Source organism: Nycticebus coucang, chromosome 1 (assembly GCF_027406575.1).
Source record: "Nycticebus coucang isolate mNycCou1 chromosome 1, mNycCou1.pri, whole genome shotgun sequence".
In the NCBI taxonomy this organism is placed as follows: Eukaryota; Metazoa; Chordata; class Mammalia; order Primates; family Lorisidae; genus Nycticebus; species Nycticebus coucang.
This window is the reverse complement of record NC_069780.1, coordinates 83587430-83600055: the sequence shown is the minus strand read 5'-3', so window position 1 is coordinate 83600055 and position 12626 is coordinate 83587430. Positions and strand designations below refer to the sequence as shown.

The 12626-nt window shown below is 37.2% G+C and overlaps 1 protein-coding gene across 2 annotated transcripts in view; it reads left to right on the top strand.

The window, feature by feature from the left end:
* Nucleotides 1–8356, top strand: part of PDGFC (platelet derived growth factor C) — a 247743-nt gene extending 239387 nt beyond the window's left edge. For both annotated transcript variants that reach the window (XM_053583442.1, XM_053583453.1), the window contains exon 7: nucleotides 6781–8356. In XM_053583442.1, coding sequence (XP_053439417.1) covers nucleotides 6781–6897 — 117 coding nt within the window. In that variant the 3' untranslated portion in view covers nucleotides 6898–8356. The remainder of the gene's footprint in view (nucleotides 1–6780) is intronic.
* The last annotated feature ends 4270 nt before the right edge of the window (nucleotides 8357–12626 follow it).

Here is a 12626-nt window from a genome sequence, read left to right as displayed (position 1 = left end):
ACCATAAAAAGGCATGAAGGTAGCTACAGGATAGACATACAGTTCATCTGCAATTTAAAATAGTTTAACGTAATAAATTGCACACAAACTTTATGGACATCCTGTATGAACTGAAATGTTAGTGTTACTGTCTTTTGAGAGCCTGGGAACCTTAGATCTTGTACACTTGTACACCACGTCTTTATAACACTGGAGTTATCCTTAGTTGTATCCCACCTTTTCCTCTAGCAGCATCATGTAACGTGTGTAGTAAGAAGAATCCCTTCTTGATGATTCAACTTTGATCGTTACATTTGGATTAGATCAAAACGATATCTGTTCTTCTGACTTCGGTTCAGTTTTACTCCCTTTCATTACTTTTAATTTTTTCCACTAAATTTAATACTAATACAGCATAAATATCTACTTAATAAGTAGGGTGGTTTTTCATATTCATTAAAGCACACGGATGTAGACTATATATAGAGTCCCTTGTCTTCTGAAGGCTGTGCTTTTTCTCCTCCCAGTCTATCAGCTGTCAACACAATATTAGAGAAAGGCAGGAAAATATGTCATGTGAAGGACATGAATGAAACCATTCGTTTTTAGATTACCTAAAAGATGAGGGTTTCACTGAAGTCTTTTTTGCATAGGAAAGATCATATTGGTTATTAATAGCTATTTAGTCCATATTATTGCTTTGTGCAGTAGAAAAAAATGTACAGATCATGAAATGAATTTATACTGACGGGAAATCAGAAGGCCAAATTTGGCCTTGGTCTAATGTAAAGGTTCTGTAGAAATTAAAGTCGATTCGTCTTGAAGGACTGCTTGCTGATGTACGCCAAGCAATGCTGCAGGAGAAGGTGAGGAAATTGAGGATGCTCCATCACTGGCAAAATTGTTGAGTGCACAACTCAGCAGCCGACCGCCAGCCAGATCTGTGACCTCTGGGAAGTGAGTGTGAAGTACGATGATCACTCAGATTTCTCCTCCTAGCTGTGTTATTTCATGACAGTTACGGCTAGTAGTCCTTTATAAGGTTGCATCCCAAACCAGCAGTCTGTCATACAGAAAACAGGAATGCCAGTACTCACATTCTACTTTCATTTCCACACCCCATCTGCTTTAAAGATCCCCGTGCTGGGAATAGAGTCCTCTCTTCTATTTCAAGAAGTATGTAGTGATGACGAGGCAGCTCACAGAACCCCGGGCAGGCTGTGCCCCACTGTTCCTCCATGAACTAGGAAACTAGTTAAGAGCAACAGCATTAGAATGAAAACGCCTTAAAGGCTAGGCAGATATTAGAGTCATCCAGCATTCCATAAAAGGTTTTTAGAACTGCAGGGATCTTTTCCCACCTAAAACCACTCAGTTATGAAGTCTGTAAAGCCCACACTTAGCAAACTCGGTGCAGTTGGGGAAATGATTTAGCCAACAAGTCTTCCATTTAAAACTACTACTCTAAGAACTATACAAGCCAGACTTACTGTGTTCATTTTTAAAAATAAGTTGGTTAGATGCCGAGTTGGTTATCGTGCAGTGGTCTCCTAAATCAGTCTGGACATCAAGCCACATGCTCCTCCATCCTACACCTGCAAATTTCTTTTCAAATAGTAGTAGTTTTGGGGTTATCCAGAAAGTTTGCCTCAGATTATGCAATACGCATCTAAGGCTTGTTTGGGGGAAGGCTTGGTGCAGCACCTACAGATCCAGCGCCCTTCTAGCACAATGACATTAACCCATTATTTTCCAGTTGAGGTGGGCTTAATTATATAAACATTGCAGACACACACACACAATTTTGTCAGGCGAATGTGATAACCACTACACTATGGAAACCTACACACACAATTCTGGATGTTGATCTAATTTTATGATGATTACATTCATTTGTTTCTCACAATTATCTGTAAGGCATAGGTATCTAGAAATGTAATTGTACAGTTGCCTAGTCTCCCATTATTCACAAATATTTCCACAAGTATTTCTAATAACAATAATGTCCTAACTTTTTTTTTTTTTTTTTTTTTTTTTTTTTGTAGAGACAGAGTCTCACTGTATCGCCCTCCGGTAGAGAGCCGTGGCGTCACACGGCTCACAGCAACCTCTATCTCTTGGGCTTACGCGATTCTCTTGCCTCAGCCTCCCAAGCAGCTGGGACTACAGGCGCCCGCCACAACGCCCGACTATTTTTTTTTGTTGTTGTTGTTGCAGTTTGGCCGGGGCTGGGTTTGAACCCGCCACCCTCGGCATATGGGGCCGGCGCCCTACTCACTGAGCCACAGGTGCCGCCCAATGTCCTAACTTTTTAAATGCCTTGTAGGAATCATTAGTAATTGTTTAGTAACATTTTTATTAACTTCCTGTCTGGGAAGGGGACTGTTGATGTGGCATAAGGCATCATTTCTAAGAACAGAGTTTATAATTACTGAAAATAAATGTTTCTCATTCTTATATTTTGGAAATCAGTGATAAGTCTATTACTACTCCAAAATATATGAAATTGTTTTCTAAACATAACTGAAGATTATTCTAAAAGCATTAAAGAATTGAATACCATTAATGTGGACCCAGAGACTGTCTCATTCAAAGAGAAGCTTATCTTGGACTTTAATTCTTCTGGACGACAATTGTCCAGTTTTCAATTTGAGGATTATTCTACCTCAGAGGCAGAAGCACAGACAGAGAGCTTAGAAGTTCTCCCTTTTCTCCCCTTCATCTTATTTCTATACCTGCTTCCATAAATATTAGGTTTAAATCATGTTAATGTGTTACTACAAATATAAACTGAATTATTTTTTGGTGTCCTGTAGCATTTTTATTGGGTTTTGTTCATCCATTGTGTGTATCAAAAGTAAGGTTAGAAAACTAAAAGATACTATAAGCTAATAATGTTATTAATAAGATTCTTACTGTTTATCCATCAATCACGGGATGTCCTAGTAGGAAGACATTTTAGCCAAAGAAATATTTTTTTTTCTTTTTTTTTTTTTAATTTTTCTGTACCCCAAACAGGAATCTTCATAGAATCAGGTCAGAAACTTTGTATATGAATTATATAAACATAGATGTCCCCTTTTCTTGAAACACTTGTTAGTATCTACCAGTCCCAGCATAACTAATTTTGTACATTCTTTTTTTTTTTTTTTTTAGACAGAGGCTTACTATGTCACCGTAGGTAGAGTGCTGGAGAGTCACAACTCAGGAACCTCAAACTTTGGGCTTAAGCGATTCTCTTGCCTCAGCCTCCCAAGTAGCTGGGACAACAGGTGCCCGCCACAGCGCCCGACTATCATTATGTATATTCTCAATGCATGTGTGAACCTTTACAGATAACTCTACTAGAGAACTTTTGCTATTTAAAAATTATGCATTGTTTTTCTTCACTTTACCAAATTGAGAGCTAAGGGAACAGCAAAGGTCACATTACAGTTGAGAATACAGACTTCAAAGCCTGATGTCTCAAGTTTTAATCTAACATTTGTTAGCTATGTGATTTTGAGCAAATCGCATAACCCCTGTGCCTCAATTTCCTCATCTATAAAGTAAGTTTACAAACTCACCAGTGTGGATTCAGGGAGTTGATATTTTCAAAACACTTAGAGCAAGAGCTGGCACACTTCAGACCCTCATCATAGCTTAGCTGTTCTCTTACTAATTTTTATTTTATGTCCTTATACCTAGCCTTATTCTTCAATTATAGTAAATAATCAGAAAAGATTCAGTGAACTTTGACCAGAGGAAGGAAGGCTGTTCTTCTAGATGAGAGATCTATGTGGGATTCTCTGACAATATTCACATATTTTTCTCCTTTTTCTCTGTTCTTAATGAGCTTAATGATTTTCATCTTGTTTATATCTTTATATATTTAATTTCTTTCTTCATAACACATAGTCTTAATTTTCTTACATGAGATCTGTTTGATTGGGAAAAGAATATACCATTAAGTTGCCTCATTCTAGTAACGAATCCCTTCTTTCAACACTGCTATTGTCAAATGATCATGTTGTTTGTCCTTGTTGAGCTGTGGTATGGGAGCATTTGTTTCTTGCTAATTCTTGCGACTCCTTCCTCAAGTCTCCTGAGGTAAACATCCTCACAGTCATGGAGAAACCTTAATTAGATAATCGTGGAAGGTGTGGAAAGATGGCTGAACAGACAGGGTCAGACCTGCTGCTTAGCGTCTCACACTCTGTCCTGCAGGCCGCTTTTCTGGCGAGAAGTATTGCTGCTTAGTTTCTTTTCTGCTGTCATAATAGATGTCCTAAAAACCAAATTTTTTTTGTTTGTTTAATATTATCTGAGGCCCGCTGACCATTTTCCAAGTCTACTTTTCTGTTCCAAAATTCAAACTTTCGGCGGCACCTGTGGCTCAAGGAGTAGGGCGCCGGTCCCATATGCCGGAGGTGGCGGGTTCAAACCTAGCCCCGGCCAAAAAAAAAAAAAAAAAAAACAAAATTCAAACTTTCAAAAGGAATTAAAAAGGAAAACATTAATTATTTCTTATCGTATACGAGGTTTTCTTCGCCAAAATTTTAAAATTACTCAAACATGATGACATTCTTCTGCTATTTGTAAATCTCCGTGAGCATTGGCAGATGAAGACACAGGGCCTTTACTCTGCAACTGCATCTTGGCATAAGCATGCGAGAGGCAGCGTGGGGTGTAGCCTGGCCTGTTCAGATTGGATGTGGTGGCCTCTCCAACTTTTACTTTTCCTACTACTTTTCTTTCCTTTTTGAATGGGAAAATGAACACAAGTGAAGATAAAAGTTGAAGACCTCAGCTATGCCAGTGTTGAAGCTTGTCTTACCCATCCATCCTCATTCCAGAATCAGTTCATAGCAGGAGTCTGATAAGGAACAGTGACGGTATCTTAAAAGTATTTAGTTCTGATGCCATTCTAACTCATTCAAAAACAGCCAGTCAGTGTTGAGTAAAGTAATATTCAGCAGCCACTGGACTAATTTTCACATTATTTATTACTAATGACACATTTTAAATTATTAAGACAATATTACAGTCTGAGTAAATTTTTTTTTTTTTTTGAGACAGAGTCTCACTTTGCTGCCCTTGGTAGAGTGCTGTGGCGTCACAGCTCACAGCAACTTCGAGCTCTTGGGCTCAAGCGATTCTCTTGCCTCAGCCTCCCAAGTATCTGGGACTACAGGCGCCGGCCACAGTGCCTGACTATTTTTTGGTTGTTGTTGCAGTTGTCTTTGTTGTTCACTCATCCTGGGCCAGGTTTGAACCTGCCAGCCTCAGCGTATGTGGCTGGCGCCGTAACCACTGTGCCACGGGTGCCAAACCAGTCTGAGGAAATTTTATTTTAGAATTATGAAATGGAATAGATAGGAAAACTTTAAAGAGTTTACTACTTTTAGTACAGGTTACAAGCCTTTAATGTTTATCTCCCTAGGAAGAAAGTTACTTAATAATAGTATGTATGAGAAGTAATATTCTGAATCTTTATAAAATCGTTATCTATCACTGTAATTAATTCATCTTTGGCCTATGTATTAATAAAGACTGTGTCCTTATTCCAAACCTCTGTTCACTCTTGTGTAAAATAAGGGTAATAAAGGTAAATTACTTCATAGAATTCTTGTGAGTTAAGGTATGTAAAACATTATTATTCTGCCTGGCAGTAAGTATTCAAAAAATGTTAGATAATTAACCTCTGATATAACCACATACTCCAATGAGGTATGCATTCTCAATTTTTCTTTTTACATCTTCAAACAGAGCAATCATAAGACTTAATTGTGCCTTTTTGGATTAATGAGAATTTCCAAAGAATGGCAGCATTTAGAAATTGTTCTACAAAATTATCTGTGTCATACCGAGAAAGCAGAGAAGCTAGACGGCTTCATTTTATTTTGTGCTCTGGTTTTTGTTCATAATCCAACCAGAATACAACTTCTGAAACTTTATCATCTTTTGTATTAGAAGAAATAAAATGTAATACTCTTGAATAGGTAGCTACCACCGAGTATTTCAGATGACCTTTTATAGAATACAAAGCTATCGCTCATTGTCACAACATTAGAGGGATATAATGTTTAGTATTGGTGTCAATTTTGCTGGTTTTTAATTAAAAATCCCAACAGTCTAAACTGCAAATAACTTCATTTAATAAAGGCGTTATTGTTATTATTGCCAAACCTCCTTACACTGCACAGTAGGATCCAGCTGTAGAAAGTTAGCTGTGACTTAGGCTGATGTCTATGAAGTACATCTAATCCATCTCATCAAGTTTATAGAGGACTTGAAGTGTAGCCAAGAAAATTAATGAGTGGCATAATTAAGCGAACTCAGCTGTGGACTGATCATGTTTCTTTCCACTATTACTGTCCTTGGGTGTACTGCTTCAAGTATAAATATGCGTTAAATGTGTGAATAAATGAATGAATGAAAGAAACCAACAAACAGAAAAACGAATTGTGCATCAGTGGTTCCAAAACACTGAAGGTGACATTGTCTTCTGTAGACAGAGAGGTAGTGGAGTAAGAAGAGCATGGTGAGACTTTCAGTGGAGGACTGTTCTTTATTCTGTGGCAGATGCTTCCAAATTGTTGGTATTTGAAGGGTCCCGTCTTTCATGAAATGAGAATGATATTCTGTAAGTAATTTTTGGTGAGGGGGATGTTTTTCTAATGCCCTCCCCTAGGAGAAATGTCAAACCTGTCGATCTTTCGTGGGCCTTAAGATTTGTTCCTGAAATGTTACTTGCCCAGGAAATCAAAAGTTACAGATGTTGGTTGAATTTTAAAGGTGGCTTCCTTTGTTCCCTTTCAGGTCCTTCAGTTGAGACCAAAGAATGGTGTCCGGGGATTGCACAAATCCCTCACAGACGTAGCCCTGGAGCACCACGAGGAGTGTGACTGTGTGTGCAGAGGGAACACAGGAGGGTAATCACCACCAGCAGCCCCAGCTCAGGGCTGCACACAGCACAGCAGCTGATTCTGTTAGAGGACTTATGCATTATCTGCAGCCTTACTCTCGGTCGTTGCTTCGAGGATTTTTCACCTTCAAGATTCACAGTGCGTTCTAAAAGAGGAGACACCCAGCAGAGGCGGAAGACATGCAACTGCTCTTTGGAGAGGGGCCCAAAGGACAGGAGAAAAGGCCTTCAGTCGTGGCAAGAAAAGAAAATCTGGTGAATCACTATCTAGTACGACGTTTTGTGTACCTGTGCCACTAGCTGCGTTCTGTATTTCAGTTGTCTTACTGTGGCTTGGATTAGTGTCAGTACAGGAACAAAACCTTGTGCAAGTGAGCACCCGATTCTGTTGCTTTGCTTAACTAAAAAAAGCTCCATGTTCTGGGTCTAAAATCACAGAAAATCTGGAATTTTTCCCTTATATTCCCATATATAAGCCAGAATGTCCTATGTTCTGCAAACTTGGTTTTGAAAAAGGAACTATGTTGCTATGAATTAAACTTGCGTCATACTGATAGGAAAGACTGGATTTTCCATATTTCTTGTTAAAAGTTCTGCTATTGAGAAGAAGAAAACCACATTCATGTTTTAGAAGAGACAGACCTGAAAAGAAGAGTGGCCTTATCTTCACTTTATAAGTTGGTTTATTTGTTTTATTGTGTACATTTTTATATTCTCCTTCTGACATTATAACTATTGGCTTTTCTAATCCTGTTAAATATATCTATTTTTACCAAAGGTATTTAATATTCTTTTTTATGCCAACCTAGATCAACTATTTTTAGCTTGGTAAATTTTTCTAAACAGAATTGCTATAGCCAGAGGAACAAGGGTTGACATAAAATATTGTTGCTCTGACAAAAATACATGTATTTTATTCTCGTATGGTGCTAGAGCTTAGACTAATCTGAATTTTAAAATACTGAAATGGGAAATCAATAAAATTGGTAAGTTGCAAGGACTTTTTGAAACTAATTAAATTATATCTTCCACCTCTGTTATTGGAGAAGCAAATAAAAAGCAACATAGTAAAGGAGACGTTCAGATCCAGTCATTACTAACTAATTCTCTTTTGGGGAAATATGAGCCTAGCTCAGAAGTTCATAAAGCACCTTGAAAAAAGAGACTTGGCAGCTTCCTGACAAAGCGTGCTACGCTGTGCTGTAGGAACACATCCTATTTATTGCAATGTTATGGTTTTATTATCTTTAAACTCTGTTCCATACGCTTGTATAAATACATGGATATTTTTATGTACAGAAGTATATCTTTGAACCAGTTCACTCATTGTACTCTTTGGCAATTGAAAAGGAAATCAGTAAAATTCTTTGCTTGTAAAATGCTTAATATTTTGCGTAGGTTATGTGGTGACTATTTGAATTAAAAATGTATTGAATCATCAAATAAAAGAATGCAGCTATTTTCGGGAGACACTCAGTGTGTGTATGTGTGTGTGGTGTGTGTCCAAGATTTCTCCCTTGGACTCAGAGAAAATGAAAATGGTAAGGTCTGTGTTACCATGATTTTCTCACTATGCAAAAGTATAAGTCAGTACAAAAGACAGAAAAGGGAACAGTTTTGTTCCCTGCCTCTTATTTCCAAGGCCTTTGAGCAATGGTTTTCTTTTTCTCACTAGTCTTAATGCTGGTTTCTGGTAAAGTAAATTTCACCTGACTTGAGAGTTGTTGTGTGATGGATGAAATGCTTAGTGATAGATGATATGATAGTGTGAAACTGGAGAAAAAAAAAACCTCAGAATTTTTTACCCATGTCTTTGTTTTCAGTGAGAATTGCTAAAGGAGGTGAGCATAAATTGTTTTTGTGTGTGGATTGAAGTATTTTACTAAAATAGCACACTTTGAGGTGTGCTTCCAAAATTCCCCACATAGATTTCTAATCAGAATTAGGATCTTCAATACGCTTTCATTTCCTCAGCCTTTTGACTTGTTGGAAGACAATTAGTGCCCAGAGCCATTTGTCACTGACTACTCTTCCACACAGTACTTTTTACCATGCTTTTATATTTTGCAGTTCACCTACTTTGCCCCCAACCACATGAAAAACAACATGGGCATATGTGTTCTATTTCATTTTTTTGTCTTTTCCTAGTTACCTATTAGATATAGCTGCATGGAAAATGCAAAGCAGTTGGCAATTTACAACATCCATTAGTAAAGACACTATTAAGTCTTACAGTAAATGACCTGTTTAAATATATTTAATCTAGCAGTTTCATTTTTTGAATAGAATACTTCCTTTCCCTTTTATCTTTTAATATTTATTTTTTTGTTTACTTATAAAATGTTGACAGCCAGAAGAAATTATTCTATAAAGGTAACAGTCTCCACACTGTTGCCAGTCCATTCATGGAAACAGCATGAGGACTAACCTCTACAACCACTCACTCATAGATCGTAGTGTATATTACACTACAAAAATTCATGCAGTAAAAGTACACGTGACCCTGATTTCTCAGAAGTCCAGAAAATATTGACTATTGACCACACACTGTTTGTATATGGGATCTGTGTGTCATGCCTTTGTTCCTGAGCAATGGACTGTTTTGCTTAGTAATATGTATTGAAATAAAAGAAGCAGTCTTAATTGTCATAATGCAGATGTTCCTGACTACATGTTTCATTTCTACATCTCATTTCTGTACCCCCTTCTTCACATAATAATCCTTGTATGCACTTTGAAAAGTACAAAGAGCAGAATAATAAGAATGCACTGTGAGAAACCTCCTGGCACAAATTGGTCAGCCCCAGTATGTCACTCCCTGCAGGTTCCTGAGCTTCTGCTTATGATTTGGTTTAAGGAAAGGCAGAAAATACAAGTTTTATACTTAATGTAATGTCCTTATTTCCAAAACCAAAGTGTAATATTCATATCCCCTCTGATACTTTAGTCGGCTTTAATTACGTACACATATTATAAATATGGTTAAAAATTATAGGTACCATCACCCTTTACTTTAATAGGAAGGAGTAGAAAAATTAAAAATATAGTAGACGTCTTAGTGTTTTAGCAGTTCAGGCTGCTTTATTAAAATATTATAGGCTGGGAAGCTTAAAAACTACACATTTATTTTTCACTATTCTGAAGGCTGGAAGTCTGAGGTCAGGGTGCTAGCAAGGTGCAATTGTGATGAGGAACCTTCGAGGTTGCAGGATGCCAACTTCTCATTACATCCACACATGGTGGAAAAAAGGGTGAGAGAATTTTCAGGAACCCATTTGTAAGGACACCATCCCATCATGATGACGTTATTCTCAGGACCTCTCCTAAAGGTTCCACCTTCCAATATCACGTTTGGGACTAAGGGTTTCAACATAGGACTTTTGGCAGCGTGCAGTCCGTTACCATATGTTAATTGCTTTGCATCGTTTTCTCTGTGTGCTGCGTATGTACACCATCAGCAAGATTCACTGAGCCCGTGTCTCTCACAGTTGTGTCTACCTTCCGTTTCTGCAGCTGCTGCTCCAGTGTGGCCCCTCGGCAGGTTCATCAACCATTGTGTTGGCAACGGCCGCCACTTTCCCAGTCTCCTTGCCTCTGCTGTCACTCAGACCATCCTCCACACCACCAGCAGAAGGATCTTTCAGACCAATTGGATTATGTCATTTGTGCAGGAATTTTCTAATGGAACGCCACAAGATCACAGTTTAATATTTGTTTAGCAGACAACAATTCTTCATAATTTCATATTTTACCACTTTCTGCACTTTTTGTACCATCAGACAAAAAGTGTGTACCTGTGGCTTCTTGAAAATACCAAAATTGTCTCAAATTTCTGTGCTGGCACATGTTGTGCTCTCTTTGGAGCTCCAGCCCTACACTCCTCTACCTCAGCAACTTCCGTCTGAAGTCTCACTTGCTCTTCATTCTTTCCCAGGGGCACCACTCATCATATGCTCTCAGGAATATTTCAATTATAAATATTGTCATATTCTGTCATAACTAGCTGTCTTCATTTTGATTTATCATTAGACTCCCAGTCTAACAGGACTGCTAGTGGGAATTATCTCACTATTCTTTCCTGAGCGCCCAGTTGGGGGTTAGTAACAATTTGTATCAATGAGTAAATGAGGGGAATATACAAATGAATACGTTTAAAAAAAAATACAGAACTGAATATGACAGGAACACTGAAGTTTCCAAATATCTCTGAACTGCAGCTACCTAATCTATAAAATGAAGGAGTTAGCAGACAGGAGCAGAGTACTTCTTAGTTCTAAGCAATCCAGTCCACTAGTTCTGTTGGGCATCTGCCCAAATGACTAGAGCATGTTGACAAACATTTCTATTCCTTATGGTGCAAGGTGATGAGATAAATTTTTTCCTGAACAATGCTTTAAGACTATATATTTGACTTTCCAATTAATGATTTTCCTGCCAACCCTATCTCAGGTATCACTTCTTTTCAGAGTTAGAATATGCTGATCACATTTGTGTGTTATTCATATCTTTGATACTTATCCTACTGTATGATTACTTTTTTGTCGTAATTTTAAAAGCTCTTTAAAATGTGAACATATAAACATATGTATGATTGATTATTCATAATGTCTTTGTTTACTTTTTTTGAGTAATTTCCCATCATTAGTCCTTTCAGATGGTTCCACTGAATACCCATAGTTACCTGAAAACACCCATATCTCCCCACCTGTCTTTGGTAGCACGCATTGTGTTCTTCTTTTAAAGCACTTTCCAGCACTCATCTAGCTCAAGTTCCTCTTGAGTTTACTAAAAGGTTAATTACGTCTTTTGTACTTTGCCTCAGAAAGTATTTGCACATCATCTGTGCCAGATACATTTTCTTTTGTAGTTGGTAAGTCATTATAGTCAATCTTATCCAATTTAAATATTTATAAAATTTAAAGAAGAAATATAATATTTTTGGAATGTATGTGTTTAAGGTTAATAACTGTCATTTTAAAAATGATGTATGCAATCCCATCTGACTTTATTACATAAGCTGATAAGTTGATCTTAATATTCATATGGAAATTCAAGAGACTCCACATAGAAAATCTTAAAGTAAAAATTTAGAAAACTCATACTTTAATTTCAAAACTTACTATGCACTTGCAGAAGTAGTGTGGGAGGGTCAATAATGTTAGACATATGATCAGTGGAATAGATTTGAGAGTCCAAAAATAAACAATTAAATTTTACAGTCAATTGATGTTTGACAAGGGTTACAAGAAAACCCCAGGGTGAAAGAACAGCCTTTCAGACAAATGGTGGTAAAACAACTGGCTATCTACATGAGGAATAAATGAGCTTGGATTCCTTCTTCATATCATATTCAAAGAGTAACCCAAAATGAATCAAAGACCTAAATGTAAGAGATAAATTTATAAAATTATAAACAAAATGCATAGAAACTTTTCATAAGTTTGGATTAAGCAGTGGTGCTTAGATATGATGCCAAAAGCATAAGCTACAAAATAAAAAAAAGTAAACTGGATATCATCGAAAATAAAAATGTTTATACTTCAAAAGACACCATAATAAAATGAAATAATAACCCACGGTATGCAGATCATATGTCAGGTTAGAGTCTTGTATCAGAATATATGAAGAACTCTTACAACTCCACAATGAAAAGGACAATAATTGAAAAAGGAGCAAAGGGCTGACTAGACATTTTTCAAGAAAGGCATACAATGGTCAATAATCACATAAAAAGATAATC